Consider the following 24,288-nt stretch of genomic DNA (forward strand, 5'->3'; position numbering starts at 1 on the left):
GACACGGGGGTCCTGATGAAACCGGCTGTCACACTGAAGCAGCCTCTGCCTCTGTCTTAACCTCGAACCACGATGGACAGACTGCAGCTACGACTGACAGCTCTCACATTTGGATTGACCGTGCCCAGACATAAATATCATTAATTATACTTTTGATAAGGCCAGAGGTCAGTGGCTGCTCTGCTGTAGATGTTAAAACTGCTCTGGAAGTATTTCACCTAAAGTGGAATATTTCAAATGATTTTGTTCTACCCTGAGGTGCTTCTGTGTGACCTTGGCTCCTTTGCCATTTAGTAAAGGTTTCCCACAGTGGGGCTGACCTGAGCTGCTTTTCGAGCGACCACTCTGCATCTCAATTAGTTTAGAAAGTTAGAATGCTTTATACAGTTGTAGCTCTCAGTTATATCTCTTGAATCAAGTATATTTAAAAGCATTTCAACCAAAACTAATTAAACAATTTTTTTTTTACTGGACAGCTATGAACCTCCATGATGATTGACGTCTGTGAAAACACCCACAATCTCACGCAAGACGATTCACATGTTTCAATTAAGGAACGCACAAAGACACACCTTTCTGTTAAGTGAATGTAATGGGAAGCAGAGGCGGATCCCGATTTTTCTGACTGGGCTGGCCCAACTGAGGCACTGACTTATGCAGCGGTGGCATGAAGTTTGTACACACACACAGGAATGTCTCCACTAATCTTAGATCTTCAATTGATAAACATAAAAATATCTAGAAGATGTGACACTCCAGTGAATGAAAAAGGAAACTAAAATAGGGCGCCAGTGTCCAAGTGGTTAGTGCGCATGCCCCATAGAGGCTGTAGTTCTTGCAGCGGGCGGTCCGGGTTCAAATCTGACCTGTGGCTCCTTTTCCCACATGCCATTCCCAAATCTCTCTGTTTGTGATTTTTGACTCTATCCACTGTCCTATCTCTACAGTAAATGCACGAACACCTCTACAAAACAAAAAACAAAAAAAACATGAACATTCACAGCTTTTTCTTGTTTGGGGCATTTTTTGCTTTTATCAGATAGGACAGCGGAAGAGAGACGGGAAGTTGGAATGAAACCCAGGGTCGATCGATGAGGGCTATAATAGCCTCCATACATGAGGGTGCACAACATAACGGCCGGGCTACCTGGCGCCCCTCATAGCTTCATTCTTAAAGGACCCAAAAATAAGAGCTATGTTCAAAGCCACAATTACCAGCAGCCTAATGCGACACAGCCCAAATATTTAATTATCACAAGTTCTGCCTCTAACAAGGAAAATAGCCAATTACAATTTGGGATTTTGAGGCGGTATCTGTGGTGGCTCCTCAGATTTTAAAGGTGGCACAGGCTACTTAGGACACAGCCTTGATCCACCACCGTTGCAAATCCACCATCTGTTAAGACCAAGAGTTTATTATGAGAGGAAAGTGACTGTTTAGACTGTTTGTGAGTCCTCCCTCATTCTCCAAAATAAAGTTGCCCAGACAGGTCGGACTAAACTTGCCTGAGGCTGCTTCTAACCAGCTGTAATGAGGGGGGGGAATCGTCCTTCACCACTGAAGGTCAAACAGTAGAAAGTAACAGGCTGAATCAGTGATTACTTGGCTGACACACGAGGATAATGTTTGGCTTTACATCTGTGCTTCTATGATATTGTTGTGTTCGGGCGTGTGTATGTCTGTGTTATTGAGAGCTCATAACTTTTTTTGGGGGGGGGGGGGGGACAGAACATGTTCCCCGGTGACTTTGCCTCAGTTTCACTCCAGAAAACAGGCTGACGTTGTTTTGTTTTCACTCTTCTGGCTTTTAAAGTGTCTCGACTGTGTGTTGACAACATTTCACAGGATCACAAACTCTCCAGCTCAGTCATGATTTGATTAAATTCAAACACCAAGTGCTTTTACAGATTGCAGGGCAGATCTGTCCCAAGTTGTTGGAACAACGCCACCAAAACAAAACAACAAGTTAGAAACAAAGATAAGTGGAACAAACCAGCTATACTGAGCTGTTTGAACATCAAGTAAAAGACCTTTTAGATTTTCATGAACTCAGATCAGGTGCATCATCCAAATGATTGTCAGTAATAAACATCTGATAGCAGTGTTTACTGGGCTACTAAGGAAGGGCTTACTGGTGCGTTTACGGGGCTACTGAGTTAGCTCTCAATAAAAGACTGTAAATAAGAAATGGACCTAGACGTTGTGACACAGTGTTTTGTGCATTTCCATTTGGATGTTTGGTATTTTTGCCATTGCTGTCTTGTTTTTCTTGTAACTACAGGATTTATTTTGAAGTGAAATAAGAAACTTCTGGTACCACAGAATCAGGAACTCCCTACGGACTGAAATGGAAAGAGCTAAAGCGGACTGTAAAAATGTTTGATGTCACAAGGTGGATATGAAATATGGACTGGAGCTTGTACATGAAGCACTGTTCTGGTCTTCTGACTACTCAAAGCGCGTTTTACACTGCAGGTCACACCCACCCATTCACACAGAGGCTGCTGTGTTATATGTCCATCAGTATTAATGTATTCATTCATACACATTCACACACCGCTAACGTAGCAGGGGGAGAAATGTAGGGTTAAGTGTCATATGACCATCAACATATGGCTGCAGGAGATGGCGCTGTGCTCAAAAAATCCAAATGGTAATTACATCGTCATTCGGTCCTTGCCAACACATGTACCGATGCAGATGTTACAGAATCGATGCGGCTGCAAAGCTGCGAGGACAGTTTTGAAAGACAATTGACCTGCGGTGGAGTTCACTATAACACCATCGCCACAGCTCTGGGATTACAATATTTGAATTTATTTCTAGGATCGCTGAAGCCAAAAGTAGACACTGGACATTAATATTGATGACCGAACAAACCTGCAGTCCTGACGGTTCTTCCGGGCTTTAGAGACAAAAGTGGCCAACTTGGAACCATTGAAAATCAAACAACCTCCAGAGACTCTGTGACCAAACCCGGCAAGAGGATATGTACTCTCGATGCTGAACTGAGCGGAGCAGAGGTCAGAGTTAATATGGCGGTAATTTAGCGAGCTTGCCAGCACGTCTCATTCAGGGCTGAGTGGAGGCGGAGATGGTTAATGAAGTTAAATAAGCTCTATCATTGCTTAATAACATTTGCCATCTCTTCGTCTCCCTTGTTTACTCATCTTTCCTTCAGTCCTTATTTTGTCTTCCTTAAGTCCTACATTACCTCTCTCTCCTACTTTTGAACTTGTAATATTTTCCTCTCCTTCTCATTCCTGTCTTCCCTCCAACTAGTTCTCCTGCCTCCTACACCGTCCTTTTGTCTTTCATTTCCCTTTTCATTCGCCAGTCACTTCAATCTTTTTGCTTTGCACATGCTGCTCCCTACCCCTCTCTCTCTCTCTCACATGCCGTTGCTCGGACTTTTCTGTTTCCCTCTTGAAACATTCAGCGCTCTCTCATCCCCCAATACTGAGCGTTAAGTGCTTTTCTAACAGTTTCCTTATCGTTTCGCCACCACAACGATCATTCACCCCTTCTTTTTACCCTTCCAAAAAAATTGAGACGAGAACAGAGGCATCACAGTGTTGGAGGGGTTTCAAACACCGCCACATCAAAAGGGGCCTGGCGTGGGCCGGGAATGCGATGATGGTAATCCTGTGTGAAGAGTACATCCTCAGCAACAAGGCCTGTGGAGTCGCACAACGCACCAGCGACGGTCCTAATCCCCTTACACAGCAAGAGGGAGTCACTGTTTACAGTCATGTCTGATGGAGAAATCATTTGAACTGCTTTATTTCCCCTTGCTGGGAGTTCTGCAATTTGACAAGATTAGAAGATGATCCACGAGTTCCTGATGTTTTTTTCTTTTACGCTCCCATTTGGTCTCCATATGAAGTACCAAGTGCTCTTTGAGTGGTAGTTACAAAGCTTTTTCCTGTAAGTCTTAAAACATGAGGATTCAGTTGTTTTGAGTAACAGACATACAGTTAAAGTTTGTATGTTCTAGTCGTAGGCTGAATCACTTTTGTGTGAAACCAAGTAGGAAGATGGAGCGATCCCTGTTTTTAATGTTCAAAATAGTTGACAAGAGATGCTTTTTGCTCTGAAAAGAACTCAGTAGATTGGGGGGGGGGGCGTTAAACTGCTTTAAGAGAAGGAGTTTGGAAGATGAAAATGTGTCCTTGGGCTGTTCTGGGGAACAGTTTTGAACAAAAGAAAGCAATGAAAATGGAAGAGCGACGCTGCCGCCTAATTAAAGCTTGAAGGAGTCGTTTGAGTTGCTTGAAGCTCCTTCAATTTGGTGACGCTCCGATAAGAAGGCAGAGAACACTGGAAGGCTGCAGGTGAACTGTCGAGGGACCAACTCGGCTAAAACGCAAGGGGAGCATCTTTTTAATTGGCTCTTTGTCTGGGCGCTACTTTAGTTAGGAAGGGTTATAGCTGCTCTCTTCAACTTTTCAAAGGAGTGTCAACAATTTTGCCCCTAATTGTTTGACTTGTGACCTACAAGGGGATTGTTATACTGGTCTGATAGTCTGGTTTTGCCTGGTGTCCGGTCTCCTTTATGTGGATTTACACTGAGATCTTTATCTTTATGACTGTCTATTCCTGCCTTTATTCCATGAAAGAACAGTTAACTAGGCCTGTCCTGAAACCAATTTGAGAAAAAGATGATCTCCTGCCGACAGGACGAGAAAACCAGAGCTCCTTCTGCACAGCCTGTGGCAACAAAGCGGGACTTTCTTTCACGTCTTAATTCTGCATCGTACTTCGGTACAAAACCTAACAAACACAGAATCGGGGAAGGAGACAGTGTTGTCCCATCTTTAAGCAGTAGGTGGGGGTAGTAACAGAGCAGGGGGTTAAGAGAGAGAAAAGTCCAGGCTCAGTGGTTAAAGTGTGCACTCAGTGGCTCGGCCCTGAATCCATCCGCCGACGAGGAGGAAGAAACTCTTGTACTATGTTATTCATCAAAATTGTTTTTTATCACAATTTCTGAGCCAGTTTAGCCTTCTTATCGAATATGAAAGAGGTAAAATAACAATAAATTGTAAGTATGTGGTGGTCGACGTTATTGTATAGGAGCTGATGTAGCTTGTACAGGGATCCCTTAACAGACATACATCCATACAGTTCATGTACTCTGTTTCCCCATGATAACAAGCACATTTCGGTTTTCTTCTCAAGGTGCCACTTTATTATTAAGTATTATTTACTTGTCATCTCGGTATACCAATACTGGTTATTCCCATGATCAATATCTTGAGATTTCAAGAAAACTACTTAAATCTACTTGATTCACAAGGAAAACAAGCTTTGTAATCCCGAGATAACGAGATGAATAAATTCTGTGATAATGAGAGAACGACTGAAATGTACTCCTAATCACAGGAAAACAAAGTCAAATAAAACGGATGGTTCCATGTCCTCTTAGGGCTTCCGTAGTATTTCAAGGAATTCCTGTTTAGAAGTCATGGCTGTGTGTTAATAGTTCACAAAATGTGGATACTGCAATGGTCAAAAGTTACTGACCCCCCTATTTCAGGACTGCATAGACTGTCAAATAAAACAGATGATTACAATCACATAGAAAGCGAAGACGCTGCAGTGACCACGGCTGTTCTCAACAGAGCTGTGTAGGTAGTGATTACTGTTTAACCCTGTGTTTTTTTTGGCAAGACCTGTTCAACAGCTTGTAGGCTGGACTAATGGTTTAGTAAGAGAACAATCAGACAAAATATGAAATAACACAGGATATAAATAAGGTAGTAAGGAAGTGAATGTGTAATTTTTTCGTTTGATTTATACAGATACAAATGTTTTACTTCAGAGGGAGTCAAGATCAGAAATGTCACTTTTTGTTTGGCACCACAATAACACAGTCTGCTGCTTACTGGTCAAATATCCAGACGACAAAGGTCTGTTGAGTTTTAGAATGACTAAGCTCTTTTATATTGTGCTTGTTTTGCTTTGTTCACTGCTGTGTGTGCATGAAATTACTCAGTGCCTTTTCAATCAGCTCCGTGAGACACTTATCACGGACAGCATCGGGACAAATGGTGCCACTTGCTCCCAAGGCCTCGGTGTAAACCCTGCAGGAGTGTCTGATGTGCTATTAGAGGAGTGAGCGGGGGCAGCATGTGTCCAAGCTAAGCTCTGCTTTTTTTCTGTAGCGGGGAGAAGAGATCGTGTCAGCTGTAAATTACACCGCCAAAGTCATCATCAGCGTGACAGTCTTAACAAATGAGGTCTGCAGAGGAGGCCTGGCCCCAGCACAGTCTGGAATCACCTCCATTTGTTCTTAAGTGCAAGGATAATGGAAGCAGATGGATGTCTTCCTCCACACTTTTTTTTTTTTTTGCTTGGCGATCGGTCAGACGGGAGGAGGCAGGCCTTGAGACGGAAGGTTTTGAATTTTGACTTCATCTTCAGTCTCTTTCTGCACCGCTGTCTTCTGATTACAGTGGGAAGAGGCTGATGAGTCTTTATGGCAGACAAATGCTGAAAACAAGTCCAAGACAGAAAACAGAGAACCAGAGGGAGAGGCTAAAGGGAAGAGACAGAGGCATGAAAATAATGAATGCACTCATTCACACCACATTCACACGCTGATGGCAGAGGGTGCTACATAAACACCGGCCTGTCAGTTATACTCCATTCACACGCATTTAACCGCCATTGGCGCTGGCTATGCAGCAGGAGCAATCTGGGCTTCAGTCTCTGAACTCCTGAAAACTTTCTGAAGTTTTCGTCATGAGCTTCATGTGTGAACGCAAACAGCCAGATTTCCCCCCTCTGATCTTGCCCGGCCTTTCTCCTCGTAGCCCGGATTCTCACTACACCCTCATATATGCTTTTTGTCTGTCCCTTCCACGTCATTGCTCTTAAGTCATGCCTCGCCACGCCCCTTCCTGTCCAGCCGATGTGGTTTCCCACTGTGAGGTGCATGTGTGAACAAACAACTCAGCAGGATTACAGGGGCAGTCTGTCTGAAAGTTTCAGGAGTGTGTAAGTGAAAACAGCTTTTGACATGTGACTGCAAGGGCTGGGGATCAAACTCTCAAACTTCCAGTGAAGAACATCAAGTCAACCACTGAGCCACAGCCGCCTCAACTTTATACGAATGGACACCATCATTTTTAAAACAGAAGACGAAAGTCAAGAGCAGGAGAAATTCCCCCAAAACAACCCGTTCTTTATATTAACTTCAATCAATATAAACTTAGAACTCAACTCATGAACTTGTTTTTTTAAAGGTAGAGTAACATTCTTCTGTAATGCTGAAATAATCATTAGTCCACTAAATTTACAAATATTTACTCATTTTTCTGGCTGAAAAAAAAAGAAGTTTGATGATTATCATTCATCCTTTTTCCTTATAGTGAATTAAATGCTTTGCGGGAAAAACTAGCAGAGATTATGGAACGGTAGCAGCAAGTTGGCTTAGCTTCTCTAGACTGGTCAGCCACCACCACAAACAGAAAATCATTCTCTTGTAAAAACACGATCAGTAAGTACTGAGCACACATTTTTCAGCTGTGATCATTTTGTTTTTTTCCACCCCTTTTCCGCTCCTTTCATCTGCCCCCCCCCCCCCGCTTATGTCAAAATATGGGCTTGCATTATGATAAGTTACCCACACTCTAAAACAGGGTCACCTATGGTCACCTAAAAGACAATATGGCAACAATCCAGAATGCTTAGAAAAGCTGTCGACAAATCAGTGTTTGACTTCATGTTTGCTGTCCACAGCAATTCAAAAGTATTTCATCAGAACACATTCACATGTGGTGGTGAGCGGTTAAATATTTATCCGAACAAGCGCTTTAAAAATGTAGCTGTAGCTGTAAAAAAAAAACAAATATTGCTTAGCAAAAAAATGGTCTACTCCAGCTTTTCTGTAGACTGTGTTGTTCTTATCTGTGCTACCTTGACTGTTGAACACAGTCACTCAAAAAAAAAAAGAAATTATGATTAAAAAATGAAATTGAAAAAGTATAAAAGCATGCAGAGCAATAATTATCAGAAGAAAATACACTTAGGTTAGACGTTTCAGCGAGTACATCATTAACCCTCGTCATATGCTACTTAGAGGCCACCAACCAACAACATGCACAGCAACAGACGACATCCATAGAAATATTTGCTTTAAATAATTAATATAAAACCGCTGACGGACTCTCTGGAACATTTTCTAAAGAGAATCCTGAGGTGACCCGTGGGCTTTTGTTCAATTACCAATTACTCTTTGTTTTGTAGTTTGTCCTTTGATTTGTGTCTCCATTGACGTCAAGAGCCGAGAGCCTCTGTGCTGCCACGGTAACGAGTTCTGTGTTACCACATCAGACTGAAACGAGAGACCGGGGGGCCGTTAGGAGTTATGACATGCTCCTCCACGTGAGGCCTTGTGACTCACGGCTCTCTGGTCCACTCTTGCGGCCCACTAATGTCCCGGGTAGCTGGTGTGCTACCTGTTCAGACACACTCTGGTGATTATCTATTTTTATGTTCAATCAGGAATCGTAACGTTTTAACTGAAAATAAAGCAGCAGGTTAAGAAAGAGAAGGAAACGTCGTAACGGCTGCAGAAGTGTTAAACCCTGGTCTGCAGTTGTTGTGTTTGAAGTGCGGTACATCGCCTGTTTGTTTGTTTTTCTGCTTAATGCTCATAATGGAAAGCTACATGGATAAGCCTTTTTGTTCTTTGGTTTGGTTTGTTCGTGAGGCTTTGTCTACTTTTAGCTTGTCAAAATTAGATTTGCAAATATGAATTAAAACCATGTTACTTACAAGATAGCTGATGTAAAGAACAAGTGGGTCAGATTTGAACCTGGGCTATCCCGCTTCAGGGACTACAACCCATTCTAACCGCTCGGCCATCAGCGACAGCATTGTAGACAGTTGCTTATCAATCAATATATTAATACTCTCCACCACTTATGTTGTATAAGGATTAAAGCATCTTCAACACTCTTCAACAGCTGACATATGAAATCCTGCATGACCATGTTTGAAGTCGAGGGTCATTATTAATGCAATGAAGGCCATCGCTTCGTATCAGAATATCATTAATAAACGGGCTCATCCGGCTCACTCTGCGTTTCCTGAATCATTCTTCTGATTTCATTTGAAACCTTGAAAATGTCTCCTTTTGAAACTGGTGAAAGTGATTATGATCTCAGGGTAGAAGGTGTTAAAAAAGTTAGGAGGTGGGGCCTCTAACATCTGATGCAGAGAGGACTTGGAAGAAGAGCAGAGAGTCATTGCTGCTGGAAAGACTGTGGGGGAGCAGCGAGACATTGCATATGTGTGTGGATTTGGACGTGTGCCCTAAATGAATGGTGTCTTTTTCCTGCACCCCCTCGTATAAAAAGAAAGTAATAGAAGTTTTACACCGTTCAGTGTTTAATCGAAATAGAGTCTGTGTTTTATTGCCCACAGCTGCAGACGGAGGCATTGAGGTTGCATGAGGATCGCAGCAGCAACTTGAGCTCTGCTACTGTGTCATAAAAATGTTATTGACACCTACAAAAAGCAAAGTCATTACAGGATCGAGTAGGCTCGTGTTTCTTTCCATTACCTTCAGCTTGACTTCTTGAAAGTGTGCGTCATATAAAGAGATCACGTATCCAATATTAGAACTTTAATCATCATTAAGTCTGCTGATTATAATGCCAGAGGTGTATAATGGCATAACAGACTAAGTAGAGAATACTCCTAAGAGCCTGATACCAGAAACTGTTTGGCTTCTTTTGCTTGAAAATGCATTGAAACAACAGTCATGGTTGTTTTATTGTCTGAAAGGGAAAACTGCCTTTGGCTGAAGGAATAGTTGCAATAAAGAAATCGACATTTTACATAAGACATCCAACGTTATTATCTTCAGGACTCCAGGTGAATAAATGTCAAGTCATTATCTGTTGCATCATGAGTTAACTTGATGCCTAATTGAGCTTACAACTGACTGATGAAAGCTGTGATGTGAGCAGTTTGCATTTTTTTTGTTGTTGAATGATTAAGATGATGAAAATGAAGATGATGAAGACACTCCTGAAGATGATTGAGATTTTTTTAAATGATAAAGAAGGTACTAAATTAAAAAAAATGCTAGAAATTCACACGATGATGCAGATAAAGCAGAAAATGATGAAGATGGAGCTGAAAAAATAGAAACTTAGTGTATAGATGCACCTATAACAAAGAATCACAAGTGACATCCCGTAGCAGTGTTTGGTCTGCCAGAATCAGTCGGCTGAAAGGGGTTATTTCTTCCTCAGGTTGTGTTTGATGCGAGTAAAGGCCTACTATAAAAAATTTAAAAAATAATCTATTTTTTAAAAATACGAATTTGACCATTGGGTGAAAAAACAACGGCCACATTTTTTCCCCCTAACTTTACCTGGATTTTTTCCGCCATCCTCTTAGTTAAAAGTTTTGGTGACCGATGTGTGAACGCAGCTGGAAATGTTCAGGTGTCTTCACCTTGAGTGAGCAGGCAGGGGGATGACTTTTACATCAGGCGACTGATGGGCATCCGGCATCATCTTGGCGAAGCTGCTTCATTCTCTTATCTGCTCACCGGTATGTTCTGTCTCCGAGACATTTTAAGGAGTGCATGCGTGAAAACGTCTTCCCGAGTGTAATCCAAAAAACGTAGCTGTGATCACCATTGCGTTTGAAGGAGCCCCCCCGGGGGGAGAGGGTGGGTTCAGATGGAGCCTTGAGGAGATGTTACATTCCAAACCTCGCTAGCTTTCCAGAATGACCAGCTCTGCATTTAGGTTCTTTAAATCAACCATCCATATGTCAAGACTGAGTCCAAACATGTTTAAACTATTCATGTTCCTCATCAGTCAGGTGGCCTCATCCTCAATGCTGTAAACTAAACTCGTCTAAGTCTATTGATCATTAGACTTCAGCCTCATGCATATGTTTATGAGGTGCCTTTTCACACATATTGACCGCGTTGTCACTGATTGATCTGTTTTGCTCTGACTGTATCAACACTCAGGTGTTGTCTGAATGTTCTTGACAGAGCTTTGATAAATGACTCGCGGTAAAAACACAGTGAGCTTGATCAATCACTGCCACCTGCTGAGCTGAGTCAGCAGCGTCCCACAGCCTCTCGCCTCATTATTTATTTAGATAATAGATGAAACGAGTCCCATTTTAAAATACACGCTTTTTGATGTGTTTCCCATTAAAGATAATATTTTATTTAAAAAGAGTGTACTTATTTATCACTGGAGAGATCTATCTATCTCTTTCATATTTCATAGATATGAGCTCTTTAGGAGCCTCATTAAAACACAAGTTTTTTTTTTTTCATGTGAGCGTTAATTCAGCCTGTCATACGGCGTGTTTTTGATTTTCTTCTCTGTGATCTAAGATTTTATACTTCTCATTTTCGGCCTCTGAATCCTCATTGATCAGTGTTTGAACTTTTCTTCTCTGTTTCCTCATTACGGCACATACACACTTACACATACAGTGGATTGGGCTTGTTCGTCATTTGTAATGACGTGATTGCAGAAATGGCAGTGGTTAGCGCTGTTGCCTCACAGTGTGAAGGTTCTTGGTTTGAATCCCCCATCAGATAGGTCCTCTGTGTGGAGTTTGCATGCTCTCCCTGTGCCTGCTCATGAGCTCTCTCGGGGTACTCAGGCTTCCTCCCACAGTCCAAAGACATGCTTGTTAGGTTGATTGGTGACTCTAAATGTGAGTGTGGCTGGTTGTCTGTCTCTATATGTCAGCCCTGTGATTGGCTGGCGACCAGTCCAGGGTGTACCCCGCCTCTCGCCCAATGACAGCTGGGATCGGCTCGAGCCCTTCTCGGAAATATTTTCTGGAGCTCTGAGACTTATTTAAACTGGCTAAAAATGATCAAATGTGACCTTTAACATATTATGGTAATAAGCACACTAATTGGTACATTTGGTGACATCTGTGGTGAAAATCTGTAATTACAGATGATTTACCTGGTTTAAAAAAACACAAACAAGCATCATGCTTAACAACAGTTAATGTTTGTTTTCATCCTGTCGTCCAATTATTTTTCACTGCTGCTTGTGATACTTTCCCCAAATGTCAACTTAACACTCAGTTTGTGATAGAAAAGATTACGGTTGATGAAGAGGCTTCCACAGCAGGCCTTTGGTTTAAATCAGGGTTTTGTCTAAAGATGACAGATGAATAAAAAGCTCCCCTCAGAGCACCGGTTTTTAATGTTGGTCATGTAGGAAAACATGAGCTGAATAAAAGCTCGGTAGAGTATGTGTGTATTCTATTTCACCTGTTTATCTTTACTCAAATATTTAAAGCAAACAGAACTCACTTCTTTATTTCCTCGACAAGCAAAGGATGTTTGAAGAGCAAACACAGTTTGACCCTCACCTTTAAATATTGCTGTGTGGTGTGTTTGTAGAATTCAGATAAGGGACAGCGGTGCTGATTTAAGAGCTGTACCTGAGGACAAAAAAAGTTTGAATACACCCCACTCGTCACCGTTTCCTAACCCCCCCATGTTTCACCTCCGCTTCTGTCTTTCTCTTCTGAACTCAGGTCCATCTGTTGAAGGACCAGCTCAGTGCAGAGGCCACTGCTCGCCTGGAGGCTCAGGCTCGAGTCCACCAGCTGCTGCTGCAGAACAAAGACCTGCTGCAGCACATCTCCCTGCTGGTTAAACAGATCCAGGAGCTGGAGACCAAGATGTCCGGACCACACTCCAGTGAGTTTAGAAACACATTATGCACTCCTGTCAACATGTAAAACGTTCATGAACAGGAAGAAGAAAAAGACATGATATGAATGAAGAGAATTTTGTATATGAGACGTTTGTTAGCTTCAACAAGGAAATAAGAAAAAGCATAAATAGCTCTCTAAGGGAAATGTGGAATGAGCAACAGGTTTGTGTCAAAGCAACTTGACCCAATTCATAAACAAAAACATGAAGAAACACTCAGGAGGAGTGATCCACCAAATCATTGTGCACTGAAACATTCATTCTCAAGCTGTGGTACGAGTACCACTAGTGGTACGCTTGAGGTACTCTGATTGTTTTTACTTTTTGTATAAAGATGTACAAATCAAATGGTTGACAAGCAAAGCTGGGATGGCAGGAAGGGGAGGAAGCAAATATGACGCTCAGATTTTTTTTTTGGGCATTTGTTGGCTCGATACGATATTTTGCAGCGGGTACGTCGAGCAGAAAGCTGAAATCGACGACGGCGTATCCAGCAATGTGATTTTATAACGTTTTCGTGGCATTGAGCAATTGTACAGGCAAAGCTTTTTCTTCTTCTTAGTATTTCTTAGTAAAGAACATCAGCAGAACGGAATAAGTGTCTCAAAAGCATTGCATAACAATAACAGACATAAAAGATAGACATGGAAGAAGGAAAAAGATGGCAATAGGCATCTTGAATTGCCTTATTCAGATAATTACACATTACCACTGTTAGGGAACATCCAATCTATACACACACACAGCCATACTTAACAATGACCTACAGCAATAAGGAGCAGACATAAAGTGTACACATTAGACAGAGGGTACTTCAGATCTATATACCCTTCTAAATGGAAAACCTCCAAAGCAGCAAAATGAGACTAGTTTCTGATGTTACATCAACCGCTCAACACTCTGTTTAGCATTCACCACCACTCCGTCGGCGTTCTTCCGTTCCACCACCTCCCCTGTCCCCTCTGTCACTGTTCCTCTCAGCTCTACACGCTGTGCAACCTGTTCATCACATATTCAGACAGACAGTCGCAGTCCGGCCTGCGTGCCCTCCAATTGTCACCCTGCAAAAAGCTATCTTTTATCTCATCTGCCAACATTTCGGGGATGCAGAGGGAGTGGTTGTGTCATTGCCACCTTTGAATGTTGGTTGTTTTGACTGAACGTCATTTTGCACAAGGTCGGGAATAGTGTTCTTTAGATCCTCTGATATGCAAAGTTTCTTTTCTTTTCACTTATTTGGTTAATTATAGCATCATTATGCTACTGTATGGCCTAATACCCTCCAAAGGCTCAGTGCTTTCCAACACATTTCTAAACTATACCTTTCTCGAGACACTTTTCGACTTGGGACACGCATAATGAAATCATCACAGCAGCATTTCGTCTGTGACTGAGGTGTCAGTTTCAGAGTCGTGGGATTGTGCCTGCGAGCACACTAGCATGGCTTATTGAAAACCCTGAATAGGAAGGAGCAGTCATTGGTTTATTAGTTCCTGTCCTTTTCCTGCGCTCACAAAAGAAAGTATCCAGCATGAGCGAGGTCTATTTCACAGCCTTTTTTTTTTTTTTCACAGCATCCTCTTCAATTTTACAGCGTGAAACGAGGTCTGTCTGGCTAGAAGAGAAATGGCAGGGATCCCATGCTTGAGGTTGACATTCTTTGGAGGAATACTCATCCAGGCATATGTTTTAAATATCAGACATGACAAGCATGTTTAAAGGCGGCTCTGATGATTTTTTATTTTTTTTTATGTGGAGTTTACTTTCAGTACCCACGGTTACATTTCTCCTCAAAGAGCAGCTTTGAGGCCCGGCTATGTCAACATGGCAAAACCATGGACCACAACGAGGTTCACAGAAATGTCTAAAACCACTAATTGAATGTAGATATGTATGTACAGTATGTACCCTCTGCAGACTTCCCATTGGCCTTGATTTGGACCCTACACTGCAATTTATTTGAATAAATCCTAAATTTAGCAACGTTTCCACCAAGTGGCCTGGTTCAGTACGGTACTCATATATTGGCGTTTCCACCATCAAAAGTTGGTAATGGTACCAAAATAAGGGATCCATACCGTCCTACTTTTTTTGGTACACTCCTGTTGGGGTGCCAGGGGTCGAATCCCTAAAGGGTCCCATGTTTACTGTGTCCCTGTAATAACGGGCTACAATGTGTTGGGCTGCTATGTAGATGTATTACATAGCTGACGCGGCTATCTCCATCTGGCTTACACTCCGCTTACCAAATAAGGGTACGGTTGGCTGTGGAAACGCAAGCAAGTTCTGGGTTTACCGTACCAAACTGTACCAAACTGTACTGATCCAAACCGGACTACTTGGTGGAATCGGGGCTTTTGTTTCTCTTGAACAGTTTACAACCGTAATCCCCATCAACTCTCTAATGCATCTTTCAGCTCTTGTCTCTTTACTATGGATGTTTCATTAGATGCTGTTTGTGACTTGGAACTATTGTTTCCAACTTGACTGCAGCTTACCAGCGTGAATAAACACAACGTTCTTCATGTTTCATGCTGACCAGGAGTTTGCATTTGACAGTTAGAAGACTGAGTATTCTTGTAATGCACATTTCTCTGTTTTGAACTGTTTGCTTATTTAAGAGGAAGCAAAACATGTCACAGAGCCTCCTCCATGATGATGATGAAATGCTTTGAAACATGTTTGTTTTTTTCACGTACCCAATACAAAACACACATTGATTTATTGGTCACTGTGTGACTGATTCTGTTAGAATCCTGCCCACCAGACGGTTCAAAGATATCTGTGTCTTTTATATTATTTTTCTGCCATTATCCTTTAGAGGCGAGACGACAGCAGATGAATTTAAATCAAGGCACAGTTTGAATATGCTATGTTTGATCTATTCTTTAGCAGATCCCTCCCTTTGATCGTTCATCATATTTTCGCCCTCTTTTTTCCTCGTCTCTCTTTAGTGGGATCTCAGGACAGTTTGCTGGAGATCACCTTCAGGTCTACGATACCTCCTGTGATCTGCGATCCAACAACACCGAAACCAGATGTCTCTGCTCTTAACTTCCCCGCACTGGGCACCAATGACGGGACAAGTAACGCCTTCTCATCCTCCAACGGGACCCTGGGAAGTCCTCTAGGTAGGGACCAGTGTCTACTCAAACTGGAGTGTTTCCGTTTCCTCCAGGGGCCTCCGCCTCCTCGACTCCCCTCGCCTCCCCCTCCGCTCAAAGGCAACAGGCCAGAGATCAAAGGTCGAGAGGTGTCCGAGGACACGGCTTTGTTGTCCCGCGACGTCAAATCTCTGGGCAGCCTGGACTTTGCCAGGTTTCGTGAGTCAGGTATCGCCTCGGAGTACGAGTCGAATACGGACGACAGCGATGACAGTGAGGGGGAGGACGATGAGGAGGCGATGGAGATCTTTGGCTGGGGGGCGGACGAGGAGACAGTAAGGCTTCTCAATGTTCTCAACAGACAGGGGACTCCTGACTGTCTGGGGGATGAAATAGCGGTCTAACAAACTAACCTGCACCCCTGAAAAATCCTGTCGGAGAAAACACAATTACCTTGATCTGTTTTTGTCTGTTTTGAAAGAATAACCATGTAGCAAACTAACCTCTGTCAGACGTGTACAGTTACTGTATGTATACCAGGCTTACATCAGTATAGTGGGAGAAAAGGAAGGGCTGAAATAGATTAATGAACCAACGTTGATCTTTGGTAGGCAGCAAGTAGGAGGTAGAGGCAGCTGGAAAAGTCCTGATCTTGTTGAAGTACATATCAAGGTCTTGGTTGGTGATCAGAGGGAACCTGAACATATCTTTCGGTTCGGTCAAACTTCTCAAATAAATCTGACATCCATGGATGCCAACTGCAAAGAACGGGAGCGACTTTATTAGAAATGGGTTGGCTTCATGCAAAATACCAACAATTTAAACTATAACAGTGGGGTCTCATAGAGGTACCTGAAAGATGCCAAGAGGTTGTTGTCACAGCTTTGTGTGAGATCAGTTGAAAATCACATTTTTCTTCTGTTCTCACTAACAGATGTGCTGTGTTCTCAATGCTGCCACTAGTGGCAAAAAGACACTATTGATGTTAATTGATTGATTTCATTGAGTAGATAAGTTGCTATAGAAACCATTTCCCTCTTCCCAGTGGGACAGTTTAACAATTTCTCGTACAAAATATATATATATTTATATATTGTATTATTCAGATTATTTATTTACTGTTATTTATATGTTCTTTTAAGTTTACAGACTGACAGACAGCTGTGGATCAGGGAGCTTGAGTTCAACAAGTAATGTGAATATATGTCAGGTTCTTGTCCAGTCATGGAAGTTGTCAACTACGGCATACGTTTTTCACATTCATTGTCCAATCGCTGCTAGTAAATGGTTAGCTTGTTTAAAAATCATGTGAGTAAAGTACAATTATAAGTTCATTCCAATTCTGTCTGACCATAGACTGTATGTCAGAAGTGGACAATGGGACCCTCTGGTTGGCGGACGATAGTTTTGAAAGCCTCGAGTTTTGGCTGTCGGGCCATCGGCATCTTGTTTTTCCAGATATAAAAGTTAACGTATTTAGACATAAGGGGTGGATTGCTTAACCTCTCTCTGTCTCACTTGCCCTGAACGCAACTTGCCAAACACAAGTAGACCGGTTTAAAGCACACTTTGCTTTCTGATATTTCTTAATCTATATCTTACTGTCTTTACTCTGGAAGCTGGAAACAAGATGAACATTATGCTAATCATCTGAGCATAAGAAACTAACAATTAAGCCATAAAACCATTGGAAAAATGGACTTCTGATAGACTCCCCTGTACAATCTGTCTTAATTTTTTTAAGAACACAGAGTCGCCTTCTGCTGGCTGTTGGTAAGAATGCAGGTTTTAAGGTACTTCGACAACATCTTCACTTTGAAACCAAGAAGCTATGTCCACTTCTTAAAAACTGTCTATGGTCTGAACACACCTTTGCACCTGTAAAACAGATATCTGAATCTTATTTCCTATCTATATGCAAACTGATGCATTTTCCCTTATTCCTCCAAACCTGTCGCTTGCTTCCTTCCCATTCTCTTGCCTTTTTTTTCTTTATTTCACACACTGACCTCTTATATACATACAACACAGACTCCCAAAATGTACCCCTACCACCCTGTTTTGAATTTATGCTAAAAGTCCTTTTCCTTCAACGGTTTAAACTTTTGTGTGCATCTGTATTTCCCATAAAGATGTCAGGATGTCGCATGAAGTGAAACCAAAAGTAAGGGGTTAATGATTAGATTGGATTGGATGCAGAGCTGCCAAACACACTGGCAGAAAGAACAGATTTGGGCAGGGGGACTGATGGGCTCTTGTCTTCGCTGGAGTGGCTCTTCTGATGAGATGAACACTTGAGGAGGAACTTTATTACCTTCTCCATGTTTGGAATGGACAAGTCCTTTCTTGCTCTGCACGTAATGGCTGAAAGACGATTTTCAGACAGAACTCTGTATGTATGTAAACTTTATTTTCTACATCATCCTACTGAACTCTTGAACTGTTGAACCGCCCTCGACTTCTGCCGGCTGCCCTCTTTTTGTCTCCTCATGATTTGTTGACTTGTTAGTCGGAGCATGTTTGCACTTCACTTGTCCACACATTTTCTCACTTTTTAATTTATGTAAAGCCGGGATTAGTTGGACCTCGAGGAACCGCTGTTTTTTTTATTTATTTATTTATTTTTTATTCATCCCATAAACAAAAACCTCTTCCCTCATGCCAGAACAGCAGCTCACGGATGGCAACGGAAAGTGGTCTCATTTGTTAAACCCCAGCTCTGTGTATGGCCTCCAAGCACAATGCCGTATTAAAGTGTTCATTTTGTTTCACCAGGAAAGCCAGAGAGTTTTCTTCCCATATACTGTGTCCCCTTCTGTGCAGACAGGCCAGCATTTGGCAGAGGTGGATGCTGCAGAGATTTAAAAGGAGGGATCCAGGCCAGTCCTCAATGTGCTCGCTATCTTCTGCAAAGAGCTTTGGCCTGATACAATCAACAATCCAGTGAGAGTGCAGTAAACCAACTCCCAGTTAACCTCTCGCTCTCTGAGGGAGTTTCCCTAATAAAGGATAACAGAGATTCTATCAGAGATGGGTTTGTTTGGGAATGCGTGCCAATTCTGAATCAGCTTCTGTAAAGGTCCAGTGCTTCTAGAAAAACTGGTCAGAAGGTCACATTTAGTGCAAGGTTGATGTGTTCAGGGTCCAAATTGTGGAGTTGCAAACCCGCCCCAGCATGCATAGGGTAAAGAAAAACAGATCTCATCTTGATGGACCTGAGGCTAATTAGTCTAACCTTAAAGAAATATCTTGCATCTGTGGTAATGCAGGATCTGATCAGGGTTACACTTGAGTCAGACAGAAACCTGCAGCATTACATAAAGAACATGCCCTGTGGGCATTAAGGTTTATGTTTGGATTCTTAAAGGAATAATGTGCAACTCCGCTATTCTGAAGCCTCCGCTCTCCTCCAGCGGCACACCTCCAACCCCTCTCCACTCGCGTTCACATGAAGGAGTTATCAATTAGAATGCACCATATTTAAGCACCATTTAGAGCAAAATTTAGAGATAAAATTGTCCTTTGCTCGCGCTGCAATTGTGGCCTGCCTTTTTGTGTTAATACGCTAATGTCAGCACACTTTGGTTAACTCGTAGCTTCATATTGCACATGAAGTGACACAGAATGAGCGTGATCTAAAGACACTTATGTGACATCAAAATAAGTGAGTATGTTATTCTTCTTTTCTCTAGTCCTTGACTAAAACAACTATATACGCAATGCCGTCCCGTCCATGTAAACATGATGTTAACATGGCTCTGACAACAGTACAGCTGTAGGGAGTCAGGCTTCTCACTCATTGTAGACAGTCATGACTCAGAGAGACATTTACACAGTATATACTTGATTTCTGCTGTATTTATGTGTAAAATGTAGCACATTCTGGCTTTAAAGACAACACGTGCTCTGTCATTACATCTTCCACATTGACTTTAATCTAATTAAACTAATAAAAAAAGTTTCCAGAATGTCCTCGAACACACTCAAATAATCCCTGATTCTACATTGACATACACTGTTCTCTTAGCTTTCTTTCTTTCTTTCTTTCTTTCACTGTCAGTGTTTGTGAAACTGGCAAAAATTGTGAAGTATGTCCTTTCTTTAACACGCTCTCCTCCTCCTCCTCGATCTTCCCTTTCTTCTCTTTTCCTATTCTAATTATTTGGCCGTTTTTCTACATTCTCTTCTTATGTCTCTTTTTCTGTACTGTGTATTATTGTGTGTATAGTCATAACTATTTTAAATCCGACATGTGCACCTGTGAAGGTAAAGCTGTACGAGGATCAGACGTGTCAGACAGCTCATCATCAGGGCAAAACACAATAAAGCAGCTCATGGCTTGGAGATTTAAATTACAGATGGGCTCTATGAACCATAAAAACACAATTTAAAAAGTGATGCAATCAACATCAGATAATATGGTCATTTCAAACGTAATGAAACAGCCCTTTGAAATCGAACAAATTAATTCAGTGCAATAAATCATCCGTTAAACACATCTCCACCCTGAGATTCCATTTTGAAAAGGTGTCCCCCATCTCAAGATTAAATAATCTCATTTAATGAAAGATTAACTTTTACATTATCATGTAGGAAACGCCTTCAATATTAGGCTTAGCCCCATTTTTGACCTTTGTAAAGATAGGTTAATTGGCGGCCTGGAGACAAGGGCGTGCGTGAGTAGGAAGTGTGAAAGTCGACACATAAAGGAAATATCAGTAAATTGTTACGTTTAAAAAGTAGAGCCCGACCCATTAATCAGCCAGCTGATAATATCGGCCGATATTAGCATATCCAGTGACTATCGGTATCGGCTAATTTTATCACAGATATGCTCCAATTTAACTATATATATTCACCAGTGAAATAGCCTTTCATTTGATTTTTTTTTTTTTTTTCAACTAGCGGCTCTTTGTCACCAGCAGAGGGCGCTATATGGATTACAACAAGCATTATCGCTCTCATGTGCAGTTACTTACCAGTTGAGTGAACATTTTGTCTTCATAAACAGTATATCTTTTCCACAAGTGTTTGAAAACTGCATTTGATGGATCAATGCAATAAATGTCTATATGCATATCTATCTCTACAGATGGAACGTAAATCTTAGGAAGATATCTGCCTATATATCAGGATCTGATTTTTTCTCTCCCTAATATCGTTATCGGACTTAAAATCTCATATCGGTCGGGCCCTATTAAAAAGTAATGTCCTCCACAGATTTTCTTCAACCAATGGAAACTTCAAATAAAAAACTAAGTAAACTGAGAAAAAGTCTGTGTCCATGCAATTCAGCTATCATTGCCCTGGATTTGTTGTAATCTATACAGAGGATTAGGAGATCATAAAGCAGTACAGTAACTAATTCTAAACACACAGAAAAAGGGGTTTGAAATGTAGCTGTAATTGCTGCATCTTCAACTGTTTGCATACCCTATCCCTAAGATTTTAATTTTGTTCTCATTGGCACCACCTATGGTAAGAAAAGGTAATGGCAGGTAACTCTTTACGCCGACGATGTTTGCCTTTACATGAGAGTCAAATATAGATTTGTACTGAATGTTTCCTTGGACACCACATTCTTTTGAGGATGTTGCAATGGCTTTTTATCAGTGAGCCATTTGCCTGACCATATAGTGGTTCTTTTTTAAGTCAGGATGCGGTTGGCTGCTCTCTTTTAACTGTGACTCCATTGTCTAAACACATTTTTTGTGCCTTTTGTCATATTTGAATGGAACCTGCAATTTGTCCTAACCCTAAAAAGGTCCTTTTGAGTGTGTCAATATTTCAGTCTCTGTAAGGAATTTCTCAATACAAATCAAATCATACACACAAGTTTGAAAAAGAATCAATTTTCTCATATTTCTTAACTTGAATTTCTTTATTCTAACCTTGTCTTTTCTGTTTCCAGCCTGCTTTTGACACTTTTCTCTTCTCTAGCCTCTTGGGTAAATACTCCAGGTTCTCTCTCTTTCCTTCCACATAATCTATATTTCTCTCACAAGTGTTCAACCTTAACCTTATTCTCCTGTCATCATTTGAACCCAGCTCTTCCTCCGACCTCTCTTAAATGTCAGACATGATGTGTGGGTTTTTTTTTTTTAACAGTCTCTTGGTGCTGGTTTATCTGCTGGTAATATGCTTATACAGAAACAACACTTGGCCTTCTACCTGAACAGACATACTGGAGGTCAGGGAAGGACTTGTTGTGGAGAAAGGATTATGAAGAGCCGCTTTCTGAAATGATCGACTGTAATTAACCCTCCATTCAGGGGTTTGCAGTGAGCTCACACGCTGGAGAAAGGGAAGATTAGTTTCTTTTTTGATTTTCTTTGTGTGGCACATTGGGTAATGTTAAAAAGTTTGAACTCAATCCTACATTCTTAACAAGGTATTGATTTGAACGCTAATGAATTTATGTGATACAGTCGAGTTCTGGCAAGAAGAAGGTGTGTGTTTGTGTTTGCTGGAGTGCAAATGTGAGATCTATATTGTCCATTCGCTATACTTCAGTGTCAGCTGATGATTGGGGCATTTGACACCAATCTGTACATTTTAATGTGCTTTAAGCATCTACAGAAGAAATCTGGCAGACATATTTGTAGTCCAAGGGCTCTAGAGGAAACACAAAGCAGCATTCAGTATGTCTACATGACTTTACAAAAAGTCAATTTATTTTGTTAGTGCAGGTAAACTGGACTTTTAAAATACACGTGAACATGTTAAACCAACTGCAATTGTACTAGGTTGAATTTCTCAAAGTCAGAGTAACACATAATGCAGTTGGGGGTTAATTCACTCTTGCATGTATATACTTCAATGTACCCAAAAGGGACTTGGGTTGGGAACTAGAGGCTAGTAGGCTCAAATCCTGGTGCACACCAAAATATGGAAGTTGGTCTGTTATCTGGAGTACTGCTGAGGTGCCCCTGAGTATGGCACTGACCCCCCAACATGCCCTGGGTTGCTCCCTGTGTAGCATCCCCACTCTGACGTCTCTCCACTAATACATGTCCACAGGTCCTGTTTCTTGCATGTGTGCATTTCAGGCCTACTGTATGTGTGTGAGAAGCATGTCCCTCAATAACACAGTGTAAACCAGAATTTCCCTCAGGGATTTATAAAATGCATGTCAAATAAAATTAAAATAAAATCAGATGACAGGCCTTTGTTTAGCATCTATAGCTCTTCTTTTTTGCAGTTTTTCATGAACATGCTAGCACCAGTCTGCCCTTTTCTGCCTCGTTCTTCAGCTGATTAAACATGTTGAATCTGCAGCTGAGCCCGTCTGTGAGAGAAATCATTGTGAACGCCAAGGACAGACACAGTGCCATTTTCACACTCTTGGAAGAAAGTTTGAAACCTTCTGAGTGATGGTAGGAAAAGTGCTTATTTATCATAACAATGGTTTGTGTATCTGCAACCTTGGTCCTCCTGTTTCCCTTTTGGAATGATGAAAATAAACTGCAGACCAAAGAAATGTAAATCATGCAACGCTACTACAGAGACTTCACAGTGGAAGATATAAAACTTAAACGAGTCTAATATAGCCTCTCAAATCAAACCTGTTTTTTTAACTGCTGTGTCTACATACTGATGCTTGGAATACTGTCACATCAGCCTAAACTCTCCAGAGCTTTTTATGATTCTTAACTTGACTTTCAGGTGTAAAAGCACCCTCAGTGTGGAGTGACAGGCCGACTGAAGGCCCTGGAAGAGTCTTAAAATTCATTTTTGCACGTCTACAGTAAGCCATTTCAAGTCATCTACAAATTAAGATCCTTTTTTCCAGCAAACTTCTACAGTGATGTGTCTCTCTATTGGCTCTATTGAATTTGAATCCAGCTGCGGTTTTTTAACATTCCTGCAGAGACTAATCAAAAACAAATCCCTGTACAAAGCGACATGATGACAACTCGCTTCAGAAAGTAGCAATTTGATCTCATTTGCTCCCTGAATGAGCACCAGATGAGCACGTAATCACATAGCTGCTCTGTCTTTCATACTTGTTTGCCGTTTTGGATGTGCTTTTTTTTGTTAGCTACAGGTATCAATTGATGCTCATTAAATGACATGATACTCTCAGACTCGGCTGATGTGTTTCACATTTCAGCCTTTTAAATAGACTCACATCAACAAACTAGTCTCTCCAGAGAGCTCCATTTAAAAAAGCAATCCTAGTGTCCTTTATTATGTTACTTTATGTTTAATTTATCTCCATAAATTTATGTTCATATCAGGCCCTCAAACAGAAATCTAAAGAATTAAAATCACTGTTCTATCAGGCACTGTGTTTAAGAAGATTAATTGCTGAGTGGAGCTTAAATCTTTCTCTCTGTCTGTTCGTCTCTCTCACACACTCTGCGGTTTCCTTCTTCCTCTCAGAATTAATTTAATGTCCGATGGGGCTTGTCGGTGCCATCACAGGGCCAAGTGGCCAACCAACACCC

General features: G+C 41.5%; 1 protein-coding gene across 2 annotated transcripts in view; it reads left to right on the forward strand.

The window, feature by feature from the left end:
• The window catches only part of LOC132969472 (carboxyl-terminal PDZ ligand of neuronal nitric oxide synthase protein-like), a 188,912-nt gene that overhangs the window by 138,562 nt on the left and 26,062 nt on the right, over nt 1-24,288 (forward strand). For both annotated transcript variants that reach the window (XM_061034336.1, XM_061034337.1), the window contains exons 9-10: nt 12,554-12,719; nt 15,689-15,865. In XM_061034336.1, the coding sequence (XP_060890319.1) occupies nt 12,554-12,719; nt 15,689-15,865 (343 nt within the window). The remainder of the gene's footprint in view (nt 1-12,553; nt 12,720-15,688; nt 15,866-24,288) is intronic.

The sequence above is a fragment of the Labrus mixtus genome, chromosome 3 (assembly GCF_963584025.1).
Source record: "Labrus mixtus chromosome 3, fLabMix1.1, whole genome shotgun sequence".
Classification (NCBI taxonomy): domain Eukaryota; kingdom Metazoa; phylum Chordata; class Actinopteri; order Labriformes; family Labridae; genus Labrus; species Labrus mixtus.